General features: G+C 43.5%; 1 protein-coding gene across 9 annotated transcripts in view; it reads left to right on the forward strand.

Moving 5' to 3' along the window:
• LOC106592409 (dystrophin) overlaps positions 1 to 21,808 on the forward strand; it is a 395,558-nt gene that overhangs the window by 228,051 nt on the left and 145,699 nt on the right. For 7 of the 9 annotated variants that reach the window (XM_045699454.1, XM_045699451.1, XM_045699449.1 and 4 more), the window contains 5 exons: positions 5,114 to 5,295; positions 6,157 to 6,280; positions 6,523 to 6,610; positions 10,538 to 10,785; positions 18,577 to 18,757. In XM_045699454.1, coding sequence (XP_045555410.1) covers positions 5,114 to 5,295; positions 6,157 to 6,280; positions 6,523 to 6,610; positions 10,538 to 10,785; positions 18,577 to 18,757 — 823 coding nt within the window. Of the gene's footprint in view, positions 1 to 5,113; positions 5,296 to 6,156; positions 6,281 to 6,522; positions 6,611 to 10,393; positions 10,435 to 10,537; positions 10,786 to 18,576; positions 18,758 to 21,808 lie in introns of those variants that run through there. The other 2 variants (XM_045699455.1, XM_045699458.1) reach the window with 2 other exon arrangements.

The raw sequence follows: 21,808 nt of genomic DNA on the forward strand, positions 1-21,808 counted from the left end.
TATTCAACAAACCAGACCTGGGTTCAAATACTAATTGTCAGTCGCATGTGTTTCATCTGTCTCTGTCTCTCTCCATCTCAACCACTTTCTCTGTCTCTCTCTGTGTTTGTATTTCTCTCTCTCTCTCTCTCTCTCTCTCTCTCTCTCTAACGATCTATTTTCCCCTTTCTGTCTTCTCTCTCCAGCTATCTATTTCCCCATTTCTGTCTCTCTCTCTCCAGCTATCTATTTCCCCCTTTCTGTCTCTCTCTCTCCAACTATCTATTTCCCCCTTTCTGTCAATTCAATTCAATTCAAGTGGCTTTATTGGCATGGGAAACATATGTTAACATTGCCAAAGCAAGTGGAGTAGATAATATACAAAAGTGAAATAAACAATTAAACAGTAAACATTACACTCACAGAAGTTCCAAAAGATTAAAGACATTACAAATGTCATATTATGTATATATACAGTGTTGTAACGATGTAAAAATGGTTAAAGTACAAAAGGCAAAATAAATAAACATAAATATGGGTTGTATTTACAATGGTGTTTGTTCTTCACTGGTTGACCTTTTCTTGTGGCAACAGGTCACAAATCTTGCTGCTGTGATGTCACACTGTGGTATTTTACCCAATAGATATGGGAGTTTATCAAAATCGGTTTGTTTTCTAATTCTTTGTGGATCTGTGTAATCTGAGGGAAATATGGGTCTCTAATATGGTCATACATTGGGCAGGAGGTTAGGAAGTGCAGCTCAGTTTCCACCTCATTTTGTGGGCAGTGTGCACATAGCCTGTCTTCTCTTGAGAGCCAGGTCTGCCTACGGCGGCCTTTCTCAATAGCAAGGCTATGCTCACTGAGTCTGTACATAGTCAAAGCTTTCCTTAAGTTTGGGTCAGTCACAGTGGTCAGGTATTCTGCCACTGTGTACTCTCTGTTTAGGGCCAAATAGCATTCTAGTTTGCTCAGTTTTTTTGTTAATTCTTTCCGATGTGTCAAGTAATTATCTTTTTGTTTTGTCATGATTTGGTTGGGTCTAATTGTGTTGCTGTCTGTCTCTCTCTCAACTATCTATTTCCCCCTTTCTCTCTCTCTCTTCCCTTTTGTCTCTCTCTCCAGGTCCATTATAATCATATGTCTCTCTCCAGGTCCATTATAATCATATCTCTCTCTGCCCGTTATACTCTCAGGTCCATTATAATCATAATGTCTCTCTCTTCAGGCCCATTATAATCATATGTCTCTCTCTCCAGGTCCATTATAATCATATGTCTCTCTCTCCAGGCCCATTATAATCATATGTCTCTCTCTCCAGGTCCATTATAATCATATGTCTCTCTCTCCAGGCCCATTATAATCATATGTCTCTCTCCAGGCCCATTATAATCATATTATTTGACCCTAGTTGTAGTGTGGTGTCTTCATGAGCCCAATGTTAATCAACTACCTCTAGCATCCATCAGCTGTCAGCCAGCTGCTATCTCACATCTCACGGTCGCCATGGCAGCACGACACTCCAATATCACTGTTTGACCAATCTATTAGCCTGTCTGTCATACATCTATTTTGTCCCTGACCATAATGTGTGAGGGCATATTCATATTCAACAAACCAGACCTGGGTTCAAATACTATTTAAAATCATTTCAAATATGTTATCTGTGCTTGACTGGGTTTGTCTGGCCTTCTGGATCATTAGAATAGTCCCAAACTGGCAAACTTCGCCCATCCGGGACCCATCCAGGCTATAGCAAACACTCAGCGTTCATGAGAGATATCAAATAGTATTTGAACCCAGGTCTGCCACACACTTTGGTCATGTACAATGGAATTAAAAATGCACTCCATGATCTTAAGCACAACAAATTCTAAACACATAGTTTCAATTGGATTTGTAACATAGCATACGAATTGCAAAAAAAATATTTTTGCAGGAATGGATGATGTAATACACAATTTGATGACCTAGTACACAATTTGAGGATGATGTAGAAGACAATTTGATGACGTAGTACACAATTTGATGACGTAGTATACAATTTGATGACATAATACACAATTTGATGACGTGGTTCACAATTTGACTGGCTGAGATTATACAGAAAGTGCATCTTTATGCATCTTTATGTACTTGGATAAAACGCATAAGCAAGCACACGTACAACATGAAAATGTCTATTTCATCACACAGAGGATGTTAAGAGTTATCTGTGTTATCAGAGATAAAGCACTGTTTGGACTCCACACCTCACTGATCAGGGCTTCAGTTTAGTTTCCTAACAACTAAATAGCTCGCACTTTATTTCTCTTATTGACCCTACCACACATCCACGAGAGAGTAACAGTTGTAAAATGTGAAAGAACAAATGTATCTAAGTGAAGCTCTTCTTTCATTTCAATACAGTGTGAAAGGCTCCTCACGTCCAGAGCATTACCTGGACTGAAATAGGTTCTGGTTTCATTTTCAGTGCCGGTACTGTTTATATTTAGGTGCAGGAGCTCCACAACACTTTTGAGCTAATATTCTAGAAGAGGAGCAATAGAACATTTGAGGTGCCGGTAGTCAGCTCCGACCAACTCCTGCCCAAGTCAACCACTGATTACATCACTTTAGGCTTTTAGCTCAGAAAAGAACAACATCAAGTTTATTGAAATAGTTTGTTTACCCCATAAACCTGTGACTATTTTACGTGAAAATGTATATGTTTTTCATAGAGTTACGGAACAGGCAGGGAACAGTCGCTAGCATTGTTGAGGAACAGTCACTCTAACATTCATCTAGTTAGGGAACAGTCACTCTAACATTCATCTAGTTAGGGAACAGTCACTCTAACATTGTTAGGTAACAGTCACTCTAACATTGTTAGTGAACAGTCACTCTAACATTGTTAGTGAACAGTCACTCTAACATTCATCTAGTTAGGGAACAGTCACTCTAACATTGTTAGTGAACAGTCACCCTAACATTGCTAGGGAACAGTCACTCTACATTGTTAGTGAACAGTCACTCTAACATTGTTAGTGAACAGTCACTCTAACAGTGTTAGTGAACAGTCACCCTAACATTGCTAGGGAACAGTCACTCTACATTGTTAGTGAACAGTCACTCTAACATTGTTAGTGAACAGTCACTCTAACATTCATCTAGTTAGTCAACAGTCACTCTAACATTGTTAGGTAACAGTCACTCTAACATTGTTAGTGAACAGTCACTCTAACATTCATCTAGTTAGGGAACAGTCACTCTAACATTGTTAGTGAACAGTCACTCTAACATTCATCTAGTTAGTCAACAGTCACTCTAACATTGTTAGGTAACAGTCACTCTAACATTGTTAGTGAACAGTCACTCTAACATTCATCTAGTTAGGGAACAGTCACTCTAACATTGTTAGTGAACAGTCACTCTAACATTCATCTAGTTAGGGAACAGTCACTCTAACATTGTTAGTGAACAGTCACTCTAACATTGTTAGTGAACAGTCACTCTAACATTCATCTAGTTAGGGAACAGTCACTCTAACATTGTTAGTGAACAGTCACTCTAACATTGTTAGGGAACAGTCACTCTAACATTGTTAGTGAACAGTCACTCTAACATTGTTAGTGAACAGTCACTCTAACATTGTTAGTGAACAGTCACTCTAACATTGTTAGTGAACAGTCACTCTAACATTGTTAGTGAACAGTCACCCTAACATTGTTAGGGAACAGTCACTCTAACATTGTTAGTGAACAGTCACTCTAACATTGTTAGTGAACAGTCACTCTACATTGTTAGTGAACAGTCACTCTAACATTGTTAGTGAACTTTAGTCACTCTAACATTCATCTAGTTAGGGAACAGTCACTCTAACATTGCTAGGAAACAGTCACTCTAACATTGCTAGGGAACAGTCACTCTAACATTGTTAGGGAACAGTTACTCTAACATTGCAAGGGAACAGTCACTCTAACATTGTTAGTGAACAGTCACTCTAACATTGCAAGGGAACAGTCACTCTAACATTGCTAGGGAACAGTCACTCTAACATTGTTACAGGCTGACCACACCGGTAACACTGCTAAAATAGAAATCAGCTCTTCCATTGTTTCTTAGGGAACAGTCACTCTAATAGAGATCGCATTGCTGATGAGGGAACAGTCACTCTAACATTGCTAGGGAACAGTCAACTCTGTACACATTAGCTAGAGGAACAGTCAAGCTACTAACATTGCACGGGCGCACGGGGCCGGGGTAGTGAACAGTCACTCGAACATTGCTAGGGAAAGTCACTCTAACATTCATCTAGTTAGGGAACAGTCACTCTAACATTGTTAGTGAACAGTCACTCTAACATTCATCGAGTTAGTCAACAGTCACTCTAACATTGTTAGGGAACAGTCACTCTAACATTGCTAGGGAACAGTCACTCTAACATTGTTAGGAAACAGTCACTCTAACATTGTTAGTGAACAGTCACTCTAACATTGCTAGGGAACAGTCACTCTAACATTGTTAGGGAACAGTCACTCTAACATTGCTAGGGAACAGTCACTCTAACATTGCTAGGGAACAGTCACTCTAACATTGTTAGTGAACAGTCACTCTAACATTGCTAGGGAACAGTCACTCTAACATTGTTAGGGAACAGTCACTCTAACATTGCTAGGGAACAGTCACTCTAACATTGCTAGGGAACAGTCACTCTAACATTGTTAGTGAACAGTCACTCTAACATTGTTAGTGAACAGTCACTAACATTGTTAGTGAACAGTCACTCTAACATTGCTAGGGAACAGTCACTCTAACATTGCTAGGGAACAGTCACTCTAACATTGTTAGTGAACAGTCACTCTAACATTGCTAGGGAACAGTCACTCTAACATTGCTAGGGAACAGTCACTCTAACATTGTTAGGGAACAGTCACTCTGACATTCACTGTCGATCACACGGACGAGAGAAGGTCTCCCAGGCATATTGCTGAACACAAACAATTCTTCACTTTCTTACTTTTAGGATAGAAACAAATTCCTTGGATCTCTGGTGTGTGTTTGTGTCCTGACCTGCCTGTCTGTGTGTGTGTGAGCTGACACTGATGTTGTGTGTGTTTGTGCCTTGACACTGTGTGTGTGTCTGTGTTTTAGATCTCTCTGGCTGTAACCACGGTGCAGACCGCGCAGACGAAGCTGACACACTCGGTGACGGCGAGCGTATCCAAGGTGACGACGCGTGAGAAGGTGGTGGTGAAGAATACTAAAGCAGCGCTGCCCTCTCCACCGCCCCAGAAGAAGAGACAGATTGTTGTCGAATCAGAGCTCAGGAAAAGGTGAGGTGGCAGGCTCCTCCAATCACTTTTCTGCAGAATCACCAGGGGGTGTGGCCAAACTGGGGGTGTAGACGTATTATAGTCTTGGTGACTTTGAGCGATAGCAGGAATTTGATCGTGACTGAGCGATAGCAGGAATTTGATCGTGACTGAGCGATAGCAGGAATTTGATCGTGACTGAGCGATAGCAGGAATTCGATCGTGACTTTGAGTGATAGCAGGAATTCGATCGTTGCACATCCTGATTTATCCTGAGTCTAGTGTGTAGTGTGCTGTGCGGGAAATATCCATTATCTGCAACGATTGAATTCCGGGCCTAAAGACAATATTCCAGTTGTCAGCCAGTCTCTGGAGACGTACCAAATGAAACACTATTCACTACATAGTGCAGTAGTTTTGACCAGAGACCTATGTGCCCCTCTCCCTCTGTACTCAAGCTAGTCTCTCTCTCTTGTCCCTGGCCGGCCTGAGACAGGCTGACTAACAGGTAGGTTTGGATTATGTCTCTAGTCTGAGTCAACCACTATTGAATAGTTCAGTTTCTCAGTTGGTGCTGTGTAACTTAGCGAGAACAGATGAATGCCTTAGATGTTTGGGATGTGATGTGTAGACAGTGTTCGGTACAGTTGTTATAACTGGTCTTGTGTGGTTGTGTAGAGCACTGTGAATTAGACTAGAGTGTGTGTCTTCAGGTTTACTAGGAGAATCTTACAGCCATAAATAACTGGATCACAGAGGAAGACATAGAGGAAGAGGTATATATGCAGGTGTAGTTGGTGAACAGGTTGTCCTAACGTTGTCCTACACCTTGGGAGCGTTATACCAGCGTAGGGATTGACTTTTTGTTCTGTGTGTGTTCAGGTTTGACATGGACTTCACTGAGCTGCACAGTTTCATCACGCGCTCCAAGGCCATCCTACAGAGCCCAGAGTTCTCCATGTCCAGGAAGGAGGGCAGCGTACAGGAGCTCCACGATAAAGTCCTGGTGAGGTCATAGGTCATGCAGCCTTACCCATAATGCACCTCACAATGCAGTGTTACCCAAAATGTACCATACCTCATTACTCAGCCACTACCACTACACTGTCAGCCAGTCACTATGGCCATGATGTATCACTTTTTCCCTCGCTCTTTGTTTCCCTCTGTTTCTCTGTCTCCTTCTGTCTCTCTCTCTCTCTCTCTCTCTCTCTCTCTCTCTCTCTCTCTCTCTCTCTCTCTCTCTCTCAGGCGATAGAGAGGGAGAGGCCAGAGAAGTTGCGGAAGCTTCAGGAAGCAACTCGTTCGGCACAGGCTTTGCTCGATCAGCTGGCGAGCGGTAAATGAAACACACCCACGCCACACATGCACACTGCCACACAGACACCCACCCACTGCCGGCTGTCCCCATGGCAACTCTCCTCTACCTGTCGTCTGTCCCCTTGTCGTTGTTTCCATAGCAACCGTTGTCTCTGCCCTTGTTATGAGACTCCATGGGCGAGGATCCCTGCGTCTCATGTCACCTCCTCTGCTTTCCTCTGTCCTTGTATCATTGTTAACAAGTCATAAAGGATAAACATTGTCTTCCTCCCAAATGGCACTCTATTCCACGTGTAGTGCACTACTTTTGACCAGAGCCCATAGGAGACCTGGTCAAATGTAGTGCACTTCATAGGGAATAGGGTGCCATTTGGGACGCAGTCACTGCATAGCGACCGAGCCTACTGTCGCACCCTGCCTCCGAGTCAGAGGTTCTGAATAGAAGAACACTTGAACCCAACTGGAACACTAAAGGTATCAATGCACTGCTGTGGACAGGGTTTTCACTTTCTCTTGTTGTTACACTGAAACACTGATGGTATGGATTTGTATAGAACATTTCAATTCAATCCTGTGTAATGGTGGCGTTTACCTGACAACAGCGTGGTTTAATATGGGCTGTTGTCTTGTAAAGAGGGGCCGCTTATACAAGGATTGATTTCATATGATTGTCTGTGAAAGCTGTGTAGTACTGGGTACTTCAGTCTTCTCTCTGTTGATTACACTGTGTTATTACCAATGAATGAACAGACCGTTCAGGTTTATTCGGCTCAGATTGTTGACTCCCTAGGGCCCTAGTTATTATGAAGCAGGGGCTTGATAGATAGATAGATAGATAGATAGATAGATAGATAGATAGAGAGAGAGAGAGAGAGAGAGACCTTCAGAAAGTATTCACACCCCTTGACTTTTTCCACATTTTGTTGTGTTACAGCCTGAATTTAAAATTGATTAGATTTAGATTTTGTGTCACTGGTCTACACACAATACCCCATAATGTCAAAGTGTAATTAGGTTTTTAGAAATGTTTACAAATTAATTCAAATGAAAAGCTGGGTATTCAACCCATTTGTTATGGCAAGCCTAAATAAGTTCAGGAGTAAACATTTGCTTAACAAATCACATAATAGGTTGCATGGACTCTGTGTGCAACAATAGTTTTTAACATGATTTTTGAATGACTTCCACATCTCTGTACCCCACACATACAAGGTCCCTCAGTTGACCAGTGAATTTCAAACACAAATTCAACCACAAAGACCAGGTAGGTTTTCCAATGCCTCGCAAAGAAGGGCACCTATTGGTGGATGAAAAATAAGCAGACATTGAATATCCCTTTGAGCATGTTGAAGTTATTGATTACACTTTGCATGGTGTATCGATACACCCAGTCACTACAAAGATACAGGCATCCATCCTAACTCAGTTGCCGGGAGATGAAGGAAACCGCTCAGGGATTTCACCATGAGGCCAATGGTGACTTTAAAACAGTTACAGAGTTTAATTGCTGTGATAGGAGAAAACTGAGGATGGATCAACAACATTGTAGTTACTCCACAATACTAACCTAAATGACAGAGAAGGAAGCCTGTACAGAATAAAAATATTCAAAAATATGCCTCCTGTTTGCAATAAACCACTAAAGTAAAACCGCAAAAAAATAAATAAAACACATCCCTGAGTACCTCTCTTCATATTTTCAAGCATGGTGGTGGCTGCATCATGTTATGGGTATGCTTGTCATCGACAAGGACCAGGGAGTTTTTTAGGATAAAAAAAACTGAATGGAGCGAAGCACACAGCAAAATCCTAGAGGAAAACCTGGTTCAGTCTTCTTTCCAAAGAACAGAAATAGGACAGCACTCCGGTAAATAAACTTGAATTGACATATTTTTATTGCAGCACAAACATTTGGGGTACAAGCCCTTCTTCAGTGTGCAAAGCAATAGCAATCAATGTCACAACAACAAGATCACATAGGTGGGCATAATTCTAAATTCACAGTCAGTATTGGCCCAATCAAGAGATCCCAGCAGAGGAAGCTGTGGGGGAAACATGATAATCAAATAAAGATAGACACACAATACAATTACATTATGATGTCATTACGTAAATGTATGGACTATTTATAACCTACTACAAAAAACATACTACAAAAACCGAGAAAAATAACATTCCTCATTAAGGCCTGCTGGAACAAGAGTGGCCATGTGTTACCAGTATATCTCTCTTTGGAGAAATCATTGATCCCCATCTCCTCCCATAGAACAATTCAATGCCCATATAATAGACGGTACTTAGTTCATAATTATGGCTGTTGAAATGCCTGGCAACAGGTGATTTTTTTCGAATCGAGCTCTTATGCGCACATATCCTTGTCGTAAGTTCACGTTTGGTCTTACCAACATAACACAAGTGACCGGAACACTATATAGATATACAACATATATCATGTTATGTGTTATTCTACCTGGAACCTTCCTCTGGGCATAGCGTAACAGTGGACAGTTGTGACAAGGAAACTGCCGTCAGGTAACTGATAGACATAAAATATTGTTTCTTAGACAAAGTCTGACCTTACTAAACAATCCTGGAAATTTGAGGGTCTCTTACAGCAAAACCTCGGGGGGATTCAAAGGCTTTACCAAAGCTGGGGTCAGTGTGTAATATGTGCCAATGTGTATTAACCACTACCTGGATCGACCTTGAAGTGGGACGGTAGGTGGACACCAAAGTTGCAGAGGGAGGAGAGGGATTTCTTTTGACGTTGCAGAATGCATTTCCGCGCACTTTGTCTTACTCAATAATTCTTCTTTATAACCTCTTGTTTTGAATCGTTCACATAAATCTTTGGCATGTACATCCAATGATGAATCAGAGTCACACATGCGCCTAATGAGAAGGAGTTGGCTGTATAGTCAGCTGTTTTTAATGAATGTGATAACTGCTGAGATGACTGCTGTTTCTATCTGTTTCTCAGTAGGCCATTACCATCTTGCCTAACCAAAACATCCAAAAAGGAAACATGTTCTTTATCGGACACAAACAGAAATGTAATGGACGGCATCCTCCATGCCATCAATATATCTCATAAACACTGTGACAAACTTAGAATAGGGATACGATAACTTGATGTTGTGACATTTCGTACCCGAAACGTTTGTGAGGCAAAAAAATATGTCAATGTAAGTTTAGTTACCGGAGTGCTGTACTATTTCTGTTCATTGGATTATATACGAGGATTCAACACCTGATTTAAGTTTATATAAGATGGAGTCGAGCACGTTGTTTATCTTTTCATCAACTGTTTGTGAACGTAGCTCCTCTAACAATGATGTATGAAGATGTTGACAGACTTACTGAAGCCCGAGTTAGGGTCTGATTCCAGCAAGATACTGTTCCCATTGGAAACCCAGGGAGATTCAGTGGAATCGTATTCTGGATGGTTGGAGCAGCTCCATAAGACAGAAACAAGGTCTCTCCTACATGGTACAGTGTTATCCCAGTATTGGCGCAATAAGCGCATCACGCGGGGCCTAAGGATTAACAAGGAACCTATTCTGGGACGATAAGAAGTGTAAGAAGTGGTCCGTTTTGTAAGAAGTGGTGAGATAATGAGATATTTTTGTATTACATGTTTAAGAAATTTGCAGACATTTCTAAAAACATGTTTTCACTTTGTCATTATGGGGTATTGTGATGTCATTATGGGGTATTGTGATGTCATTATGGGGTATTGTGATGTCATTATGGGGTATTGTGTTGACGGGTGAGGGGAAAAAATCTATTTAATCCATTTTGAATTCAGGCTGTAACACAACAAAATGTCGAATAAGTCAAGGGGTATGAATACTTTCTGAAGGCACTGCAGATAGATAGACGGACGGATAGGTGGATAGATGATTCATTGACTGTAACATCTTTCCTGTTGTGTCTGTCCCTCCAGAGGGTGGTAGTAGGAGGGCTGATGACATCCAGAAAGCAGCCGAGGAGCTCAACACTCGCTGGGATGGGTTCTGTGCCCTGCTGGCTGAGAGGCTGGAGTGGCTGGCCTACCAGAGCAAGATCCTGGCCTTCTATAACCTCTGGCAGCAACTGGAGCAAGCTGTGGTCAACTCTGAGAACTGGCTGAAGGTCCAGCAGCCACCGTCCTCAGAGTCTGAACCTCTGAAGCATCAACTGGAGCGCTGCAGGGTGAGGAGTGGGGGGGGAAGTGTAGTGTCTGTGGAGGGGGGAGGGAGGGAGGAGGAGGGCAGAATTAGGCCGATACCCGCTAATTATCAAAATTCAGAAAAGAGACATTAAATTCTACAACTCGCTAAAAGGAAGCGATTCCCAAACCTTCCATAACAAAGCCATCACCTACACAGAGATGAACCTGGAGAAGAGTCCCCTACCAACCATATCATGAGAAAACCAAAAAGATAATTACTTGACACGTTGGAAAGAATTATCAAAAAAACTGAGCAAACTAGAATGCTATTTGGCCCTAAACAGAGAGTACACAGTGGCAGAATACCTGACCACTGTGACTGACCCAAACTTAAGGAAAGCTTTGACTATGTACAGACTCAGTGAGCATAGCCTTGCTATTGAGAAAGGCCACCGTGGGGCCTCCCGGGTGGCGCAGTGGTATAAGGCACTACATCGCAGTGCTAGCTGTGCCAGCAGAGATTCTGGGTTTGAGCCCAGGCTCTGTCGCAGCCGGCCGCGACCGGGAGGTCCATGGGGCGACGCACAATTGGCCCAGCGTCATCCGGGTTAGGGAGGGTTTGGCCGGCAGGGATGTCCTTGTCTCATCGTGCTCTAGCGACTCCTGTGGCGGGCCGGGTGCAGTGCACGCTGACCAGGTCGCCAGGTGTACGGTGTTTCCTCCGACACATTGGTGCGGCTGGCTTCCGGGTTGAATGCGTTGTGTCAAGAAGCAGTGCAGCTTGGTTGTGTTGTGTTTCGGAGGACGCACGGCTCTCAACATTCGCCTCTCCTGAGTCTGTACAGGAGTTGCAGCGATGAAACAAGACTTTAAATACCAATTGGATTCAACAAAATTGGGGAGAAAAAAGTGAAATTAAAAAATATTACAAAAGAGAAAGGCCGCAGTAGCAGACCTGGCTCTCAAGAGAAGACAGGCTATGTGCACACTGCCCACAAAATGAGGTGGAAACTGAGTTGCACTTCCTAACCTCCTGCCCAATGTATGACCATATTAGAGACCCATATTTCCCTCAGATTACACAAATCCACAAAGAATTAGAAAACAAACTCGATTTTGATAAACTCCCATATCTATTGGGTGAAATACCACAGTGTGACATCACAACAGCAAGATTTGTGACCTGTTGCCACAAGAAAAGGTCAACCAGTGAAGAACAAACACCATTGTAAATACAACCCATATTTATGTTTATTTATTTTGCCTTTTGTACTTTAACCATTTTTACATCGTTACAACACTGTATATATACATAATATGACATTTGTAATGTCTATTCTTTTGGAAGTTCTGTGAGTGTAATGTTTACTGTTTATTTTTATTGTTTATTTCACTTTTGTATATTATCTACTCCACTTGCTTTGGAAATGTTAACATATGTTTCCCATGCCAATAAAGCCCTTGAATTGAATTGAGAGAGAGAGAGAGAGAGAGAGAGAGAGAGAGAGAGAGAGAGTGTGTGTGAGGGGACAGTGTGTGTGTGGGAGAGAACGAGCGAGTGTGAGAGGGGCCAGTGTGTGTGTGTGAGAGAGAGAGGGCTGTGTGTGTGTGTGTGTGTGTGTGTGTGTGTGTGTGTGTGTGTGTGTGTGTGTGTGTGTGTGTGTGTGTGTGTGTGTGTGTGTGAGAGAGAGAGGGCAGTGTGTGTGTGTGTGTGAGAGAGAGAGCAGTGTGTGTGTGTGAGAGAGAGAGAGAGTGTGTGTGTGTGTGTGTGTGTGTGTGTGTGTGTGTATTTTCTGTGTCTGCATGTCTGACTGGGTCTCTTTCCATCATGTCTGCATACAGTACATGTCTACAGTTAACCATGTAAGTCTGTCTATACGTCTGTATGTCTGTCAAGTGCAGGGTTTATTTTCAACTCAAATATAACCCACCTGATTCATCTGTGTACACACACATAAATGTGCACGTGTGGGGTTGGAGCAAAAACCTGCATTCCTAGTAGCTTTCCCAGTGGAGAGATGACCACCTCTTGTGTAGTGTGTTAGGTGGTCCTGTCCTGTCTCCTGTTGTATAGCTGTTTAGTTAGGTGAGTCACTGCTCATAGTTGGTCCTGTCCTGTCTCCTGTTGTATAGTTGTTTAGTTAGGTGAGTCACTGCTCATAGTTGGTCCTGTCCTGTCTCCTGTTGTATAGCTGTTTAGTTTGGTGAGTCACTCTGCTCACCGTTGGGTACTGTCCTGTCTCCTGTTGTATAGCTGTTTGAGTTAGGTGGTGGCTGCTCGCAGTTGGTCCTGTCCTGTCTCCTGTTTGTCTCCTCTTGTGTAGTGTGTTAGGTGGTCCTGTCCTGTCTCCTGTTGTATAGCTGTTTAGTTAGGTGAGTCACTGCTCATAGTTGGTCCTGTCCTGTCTCCTGTTGTATAGTTGTTTAGTTAGGTGAGTCACTGCTCATAGTTGGTCCTGTCCTGTCTCCTGTTGTATAGCTGTTTAGTTAGGTGAGTCACTGCTCATAGTTGGTCCTGTCCTGTCTCCTGTTGTATAGCTGTTTAGTTAGGTGAGTCACTGCTCATAGTTGGTCCTGTCCTGTCTCCTGTTGTATAGCTGTTTAGTTAGGTGAGTCACTGCTCATAGTTGGTCCTGTCCTGTCTCCTGTTGTAAAGCTGTTTAGTTAGGTGAGTCACTGCTCATAGTTGGTCCTGTCCTGTCTCCTGTTGTATAGCTGTTTAGTTAGGTGAGTCACTGCTCATAGTTGGTCCTGTCCTGTCTCCTGTTGTATAGCTGTTTAGTTAGGTGAGTCACTGCTCATAGTTGGTCAAGAGACCAATGGCACCCGATTCCCCCATAGAGCTCTGGTCAGAAGTAGTGCACTACATAGGGAATGGGGTTCCATTTGGGACGCAGGCAGCTCTGCTACCAGTGTTTTCCCTAGATGCATTTAGCAGCGGCCACTAATGTAGACGCATAGATGTATGTCCCAGGAAGAGCACTCCCTCCACAGGAAGACCCCACCCCTCCCCTCTACAGGAAGACCCCACCCCTCCCCTGCATAGGAAGACCCCAGGAAGACCCCACCCCTCCCCTGCGTAGGAAGACCCCAGGAAGACCCCACCCCTCCCCTCCATAGGAAGACCCCAGGAAGACCCCACCCCTCCCCTCCATGGAAGACCCCAGGAAGACCCCACCCCTCCCCTCCATAGGAAGACCCCAGGAAGACCCCACCCCTCCCCTCCATAGGAAGACCCCACCCTCCCCTCCATAGGAAGACCCCAGGAAGACCCCACCCCTCCCCTCCATAGGAAGACCCCACCCTCCCCTCCATAGGAAGACCCCAGGAAGACCTCACCCCTCCCCTCCATAGGAAGACCCCAGGAAGACCCCACCCTCCCCTCCATAGGAAGACCCCACCCCTCCCCTCCATAGGAAGAGCCCCGCCACCACACACACTAACTCTTCCACCGCTGCTGAAACAAATCGTAGGGGAAACACTTCATACAGTGTCATTCAGTATTCATACAACAATATTCTCTGTTCTGCATTCACCACAGAGAAAACGCATTGCCACTGGGAAGGTTTGCCATAAATATTTAATTGTAATAAAATCTAAATTGTACTATTTTGTAATGAATGGCTCAAAACAACAGCAAAACAGCACAAAGCTGTAATGAGATGTTAATGTATTGTGTAGACTGATAGATTAGACTTGGATACTACGGCCCCCTCTGATAGATTAGACTTGGATACTAAGACCCCCTCTGGTAGATTAGACTTGGATACTAAGACCCCCTCTGGTAGATTAGACTTGGATACTACGGCCCCCTCTGATAGATTAGACTTGGATACTAAGACCACCTCTGGTAGATTAGACTTGGATACTAAGACCCCCTCTGATAGATTAGACTTGGATACTACGGCCCCCTCTGATAGATTAGACTTGGATACTAAGACCCCCTCTTGTAGATTAGACTTGGATACTAAGACCCCCTCCGGTAGATTAGACTTGGATACTAAGACCCCCTCTGGTAGATTAGACTTGGATACTAAGACCCCCTCTGGTAGATTAGACTTGGATACTAAGACCCCCTCTGATAGATTAGACTTGGATACTACGGCCCCCTCTGATAGATTAGACTTGGATACTAAGACCACCTCTGGTAGATTAGACTTGGATACTAAGACCCCCTCTGGTAGATTAGACTTGGATACTAAGACCCCCTCTGGTAGATTAGACTTGGATACTAAGACCCCCTCTGATAGATTAGACTTGGATACTAAGACCCCTCTGGTAGATTAGACTTGGATACTAAGACCCCCTCTGGTAGATTAGACTTGGATACTAAGACCCCCTCTGGTAGATTAGACTTGGATACTAAGACCCCCTCTGGTAGATTAGACTTGGATACTAAGACCCCCTCTGGTAGATTAGACTTGGATACTACGACCCCCTCTGGTAGATTAGACTTGGATACTAAGACCACCTCTGGTAGATTAGACTTGGATACTAAGACCCCCTCTGGTAGATTAGACTTGGATACTAAGACCCCCTCTGATAGATTAGACTTGGATACTAAGACCCCCTCTGGTAGATTAGACTTGGATACTAAGACCCCCTCTGGTAGATTAGACTTGGATACTAAGACCCCCTCTGGTAGATTAGACTTGGATACTAAGACCCCCTCTGGTAGATTAGACTTGGATACTAAGACCCCCTCTGGTAGATTAGACTTGGATACTAAGACCCCCTCTGGTAGATTAGACTTGGATACTAAGACCCCCTCTGGTAGATTAGACTTGGATACTAAGACCCCCTCTGGTAGATTAGACTTGGATACTAAGACCCCCTCTGGTAGATTAGACTTGGATACTAAGACCCCCTCTGGTAGATTAGACTTGGATACTAAGACCCCTCTGGTAGATTAGACTTGGATACTAAGACCCCCTCTGGTAGATTAGACTTGGATACTAAGACCCCCTCTGGTAGATTAGACTTGGATACTAAGACCCCCTCTGGTAGATTAGACTTGGATACTAAGACCCCCTCTGGTAGATTAGACTTGGATACTAAGACCCCCCTCTGGTAGATTAGACTTGGATACTAAGACCCCTCTGGTAGATTAGACTTGGATACTAAGACCCCCTCTGGTATATTAGACTTGGATACTAAGACCCCCTCTGGTAGATTAGACTTGGATACTAAGATCCCCTCTGGTAGATTAGACTTGGATACTAAGACCCCCTCTGGTAGATTAGACTTGGATACTAAGACCCCCTCTGATAGATTAGACTTGGATACTACGGCCCCCTCTGATAGATTAGACTTGGATACTAAGACCACCTCTGGTAGATTAGACTTGGATACTAAGACCCCCTCTGGTAGATTAGACTTGGATACTAAGACCCCCTCTGATAGATTAGACTTGGATACTAAAACCCCCTCTGGTAGATTAGACTTGGATACTAAGACCCCCTCTGGTAGATTAGACTTGGATACTAAGACCCCCTCTGATAGATTAGACTTGGATACTAAAACCCCCTCGGGTAGATTAGACTTGGATACTTAGACCCCCCTCTGATAGATTAGACTTGGATACTAAGACCCCCTCTGGTAGATTAGACTTGGATACTAAGACCCCCTCTGGTAGATTAGACTTGGATACTAAGACCCCCTCTGGTAGATTAGACTTGGATACTAAGACCCCCTCTGGTAGATTAGACTTGGATACTAAGACCCCCTCTGGTAGATTAGACTTGGATACTAAGATCCCCTCTGGTAGATTAGACTTGGATACTAAGACCCCCTCTGGTAGATTAGACTTGGATACTAAGACCCCCTCTGATAGATTAGACTTGGATACTACGGCCCCCTCTGATAGATTAGACTTGGATACTAAGACCACCTCTGGTAGATTAGACTTGGATACTAAGACCCCCTCTGGTAGATTAGACTTGGATACTAAGATCCCCTCTGGTAGATTAGACTTGGATACTAAGACCCCCTCTGGTAGATTAGACTTGGATACTAAGACCCCTCTGATAGATTAGACTTGGATACTAAGACCCCCTCGGGTAGATTAGACTTGGATACTAAGACCCCCTCTGATAGATTAGACTTGGATACTAAGACCCCCTCTGGTAGATTAGACTTGGATACTAAGACCCCCTCTGGTAGATTAGACTTGGATACTAAGACCCCCTCTGATAGATTAGACTTGGATACTAAAACCCCCTCTGGTAGATTAGACTTGGATACTAAGACCCCCTCTGGTAGATTAGACTTGGATACTAAGACCCCCTCTGATAGATTAGACTTGGATACTAAAACCCCCTCGGGTAGATTAGACTTGGATACTTAGACCCCCTCTGTTAGATTAGACTTGGATACTAAGACCCCCTCTGGTAGATTAGACTTGGATACTAAGACCCCCTCTGGTAGATTAGACTTGGATACTAAGACCCCCTCTGGTAGATTAGACTTGGATACTAAGACCCCCTCTGGTAGATTAGACTTGGATACTAAGACCCCCTCTGGTAGATTAGACTTGGATACTAAGACCCCCTCTGGTAGATTAGACTTGGATACTAAGATCCCCTCTGGTAGATTAGACTTGGATACTAAGACCCCCTCTGCTAGATTAGACTTGGATACTAAGACCCCCTCTGATAGATTAGACTTGGATACTAAGACCCCCTCGGGTAGATTAGACTTGGATACTAAGACCCCCTCTGGTAGATTAGACTTGGATACTAAGACCCCCTCTGATAGATTAGACTTGGATACTAAAACCCCCTCTGGTAGATTAGACTTGGATACTAAAACCCCCTCTGATAGATTAGACTTGGATACTAAGACCCCCTCTGGTAGATTAGACTTGGATACTAAGACCCCCTCTGGTAGATTAGACTTGGATACTAAGACCCCCTCTGGTAGATTAGACTTGGATACTAAGACCCCCTCTGATAGATTAGACTTGGATACTAAAACCCCCTCTGGTAGATTAGACTTGGATACTAAGACCCCCTCTGATAGATTAGACTTGGATACTAAGACCCTCGCTGGTAGATTAGACTTGGATACTAAGACCCCCTCTGGTAGATTAGACTTGGATACTAAGACCCCCTCTGGTAGATTAGACTTGGATACTAAGACCCCTCTGGTAGATTAGACTTGGATACTAAGACCCCCTCTGATAGATTAGACTTGGATACTAAGACCCCCTCTGATAGATTAGACTTGGATACTAAAACCTAATCTGATTATTTATATATACAGTTGAAGTTGGAAGTTCACATACACCTTAGCCAAATACATTTAAACTCAGTTTTCACAATTCCTGACATTTCATTCTAGTAACAATTCCCTGTCTTAGATCAGTGAGGATCACCACTTTATTTTAAGAATGTGAAATATCAGAATAATAGTAGGGAATGATTTATTTCTGCTATTATTTCTTTCATCACATTCCCAGTGGGTCAGAAGTTTACATACACTCAATTAGTATTTGGTAGCATTGCCTTTAAATTGTTTAACTTGGGTCAAACGTTTCTGGTCTCTTTTCTCTTCCTGTCTTCATATCATCCTGTCTTCCTGTCTTCCTATTTTCATCTCTTCATGTCTTTCTCTCTTCCTGTTTTACTGTCTTCCTGTCTTACTGTCTTTCTGTCTTACTGTCTTCCTGTCTTCATCTCTTCCTGTCTTCATCTCTTCCTGTCTTTTTTCTCTTGCTTTCTGCTGATCTCTCTGTCTCACTCTCTCTTTTTTCTCCCTTTCACACCCCTTCCTCCTCTCCCTCTTCCCCTCTCCTCCCTCCCCCTCTCCCCTCTTCTCTCCTCCCCCCCCAGGAGGAGATAGCTCGTTTCTCCTCTCTGGAGCCCCAGGTCAACCTGCTGAAGGAGAAGCTGAAGGCACTGAGGGAGAAGGAGAATGCTCCTGTCTTCTTCGATGCAGACATCACTGACTTCACACAGCATCACCAGCAAGTCCTGGATGAGCTCCAGGCCCGAGAGAGACAGCTGGTGCTGGGTGAGAATATGGAACAGGACACAAACACAATGCAGGCGTGCACTTACACACAGGAACACAGAAAGGGGTCATGAGAGAAGAGAAAAAGCACACCACACCCGGTCAACTTCTGATTGTTAGGGGTTAATAGGTGAGTTTTAGGGGTTAAAGGTGAGGGTTAGGGGTTAATAGGAGAGGGTTAGGGGTTAGAGGTGAGGGTTAGGGGTTAATAGGTAAGGGTAGGGGTTAATAGGTGAGGGTTAGGGGTTAATAGGTGAGGGTTAGGGGTTAATAGGTGAGGGTTAGGGGTTAATAAGTAAGGGTAGGGGTTAATAGGTGAGGGTTAGGGGTTAATAGGTAAGGGTAGGGGTTAATAGGTGAGGGTTAGGGGTTAATAGGTGAGGGTTAGGGGTTAATAGGTGAGGGTTTGGGTTTGGGGGAGGTAAGTGCTGTGGCACGTGCGACAGAGAGAGAGGAGAGGATAATATTTTGGAGAGGAGAAGGATTTTTTAGAGGAGAGAAGGATATTTTAGAGGAGAGGAGGTTGTTTTAGAGAAGAGGAGGTTGTTTTAGAGAAGAGGAGGTTGTTTTAGAGGAGAGTGTTGTTGTTTTAGAGGAGAGAAGGATTGTTTAGAGGAGAGGAGGTTGTTTTAGAGGAGAGAAGGATGTTTTAGAGGAGAAGGAGGTTGTTTTAGAGGAGAGGAGGTTGTTTTAGAGGAGAGGAGGTTGTTTTTAGAGGAGGATGTTTTAGAGGAGAGGAGGATGTTTTAGAGAGAGAGGAGGTTGTTTTAGAGGAGAGGAGGTTGTTTTAGAGGAGAGGAGGTTGTTTTAGAGGAGAGGAGGTTGTTTTAGAGGAGAGGGAGGTTGTTTTAGAGGAGAGGAGGTTGTTTTAGAGGAGAGAAGGATGTTTTAGCGTGAGAGGAGGTGTTTTTTAGAGGAGAGGAGGTTGTTTTAGAGGGAGAGGAGGATGTTTTATTTAAATAGAGGTTGATGAGGGAGAGTTTTTCTGTTTATAGCAAGATACATACCGTCTTTGCATGTGATATTTGGGGATGCTGCCTTATACACACAGCTGTCTCATATTGCCAAACACGCCCTATTATTTACGCCGTCTACATTATTACTACGCTCGCCTATTATTACAAACATCGCCCTGGAGCTTATTACGTCAGTCTTGCTATTATTATGTCATTCATATGCATATAAACAGCGCTCCTTTAAATTACGCCTGCCTTTAAGATTTATATAAATGACGCCCTAGTATTATATTACGCCCCGTTATTATATATTTGCCTGCAGATACATAAATGACGCCCTGTTATTATTACGCCCTGTTATTATTTGACAGTGTTTTACATATTATTATTAAGCCATTTGTATGTTAGCCGCCCGTTATTATTTAGCCGCCCATTTATTGTTTACGTTAGTATGTAGACGTGTTATTATTGCTTAGTCGCCCTTGTATTTATGAGCCATTATTAGACAACTGAAAAGAGGAAATGTCAGCCTTATTATTATTAGTATCATATGATTATTTTAGCAAATTATAAGGGTAATACAGAGTGTTTCGTTTTAGAGGAGAGGTTGTTTTAGAGGAGAGAAGGATGTTTTAGAGGAGAGGAGGTTGTTTTAGTGGAGAGGAGGTTGTTTTAGAGGAGAGGAGGTTGTTTTAGAGGAGAGAAGGATGTTTTAGAGGAGAGGAGGTTGTTTTAGAGGAGAGGAGGGTATTTTAGAGAGGAGGAAGCAGAACACATCTCCATATGTAGAGTGGATGTCAGAGAGGGAGAGATGGAGCTGGAGACAGTGTGCTCATGCTGGTTCAGCTGCTCTTTGTGTGTGTGTGTGTGTGTGTGTGTGTGTGTGTGTGTGTGTGTGTGTGTGTGTGTGTGTGTGTGTGTGTGTGTGTGTGTGTGTGTGTGTGTGTGTGTGTGTGTGAATGGGCTTATCAGAGAGCAGTAATATGAACACAGAGGGGTAAATGATAGAAAGTGTTAACAGTACTCACATGGGTCCTCTACTCACAGGGAATAGAAATATGCCTAATGTATGCTTAATTACGTTTCAAGTTCAAAGTGTGTCTGTATCAAATCAAATGTTATTGGTCACATACACATGGCTAGCAGATGTTAATGCGAGTGTAGCGAAATGCTTGTGCTTCTAGTTCCGACAGTGCAGTAATATCTAACAAGTAATCTACCAATTGCACAACAACTACCTTATACACACAATTGTAAAGGAATGAATAAGAATAAGTACATATAAATATATGGATGAGCGATGGCCGAGCAGCATAGGCAAGATGCAGTAGATGGTATAGAGTACAGTATATACATATGAGTAATGTAGGGTATGTAAACATTATATAAAGTGACATTGTTTAAAGTGACTAGTGATTTGATTCAGTATGTTGGCAGCAGCCACTCAATGTTAGTGATGGCTGTTTAACAGTCTGATGGCCTTGAGATAGAAGCTGTTTTTCAGTCTCTCGGTCCCCGCTTTGATGCACCTGTACTGACCTCGCCTTCTGGATGAAAGCGGGGTGAACAGGCAGTGGCTCGGGTGGTTGTTGTCCTTGATGATCTTTTTGGCCTTCCTGTGACATCGGGTGGTGTGGTGTCCTGGAGGGCAGGTAGTTTGCCCCCGGTGATGCGTTGTGCAGACCTCACTACCCTCTGGAGAGCCTTACGGTTGTGGGCGGAGCAGTTTCCGTACCAGGCTGTGATACAGCCCGACAGGATGCTCTCAATTGTGCATCTGTAAACGTTTGTGAGTGTTTTCAGTGACAAGACAAATTTCTTCAGCCTCCTGAGGTTGAAGAGGCGCTGCTGCGCCTTCTTCACCACGCTGTCTGTGTGGGTGGACCATTTCAGTTTGTCCGTGATGTGTATGCCGAGGAACTTAAAACTTTCCATCTTCTCCACTGCTGTCCCATCGATGTGGATATGGAGGTGCTCCCTCTGCTGTTTCCTGAAGTCCACCATCATCTCCTTTGTTTCGTTGACATTGAGTGTGAGGTTATTTTCCTGACACCACACTCCGAGGGCCCTCACCTCCTCCCTGTAGGCCATCTTG

Source organism: Salmo salar, chromosome ssa17, assembly GCF_905237065.1.
Source record: "Salmo salar chromosome ssa17, Ssal_v3.1, whole genome shotgun sequence".
NCBI lineage: Eukaryota > Metazoa > Chordata > Actinopteri > Salmoniformes > Salmonidae > Salmo > Salmo salar.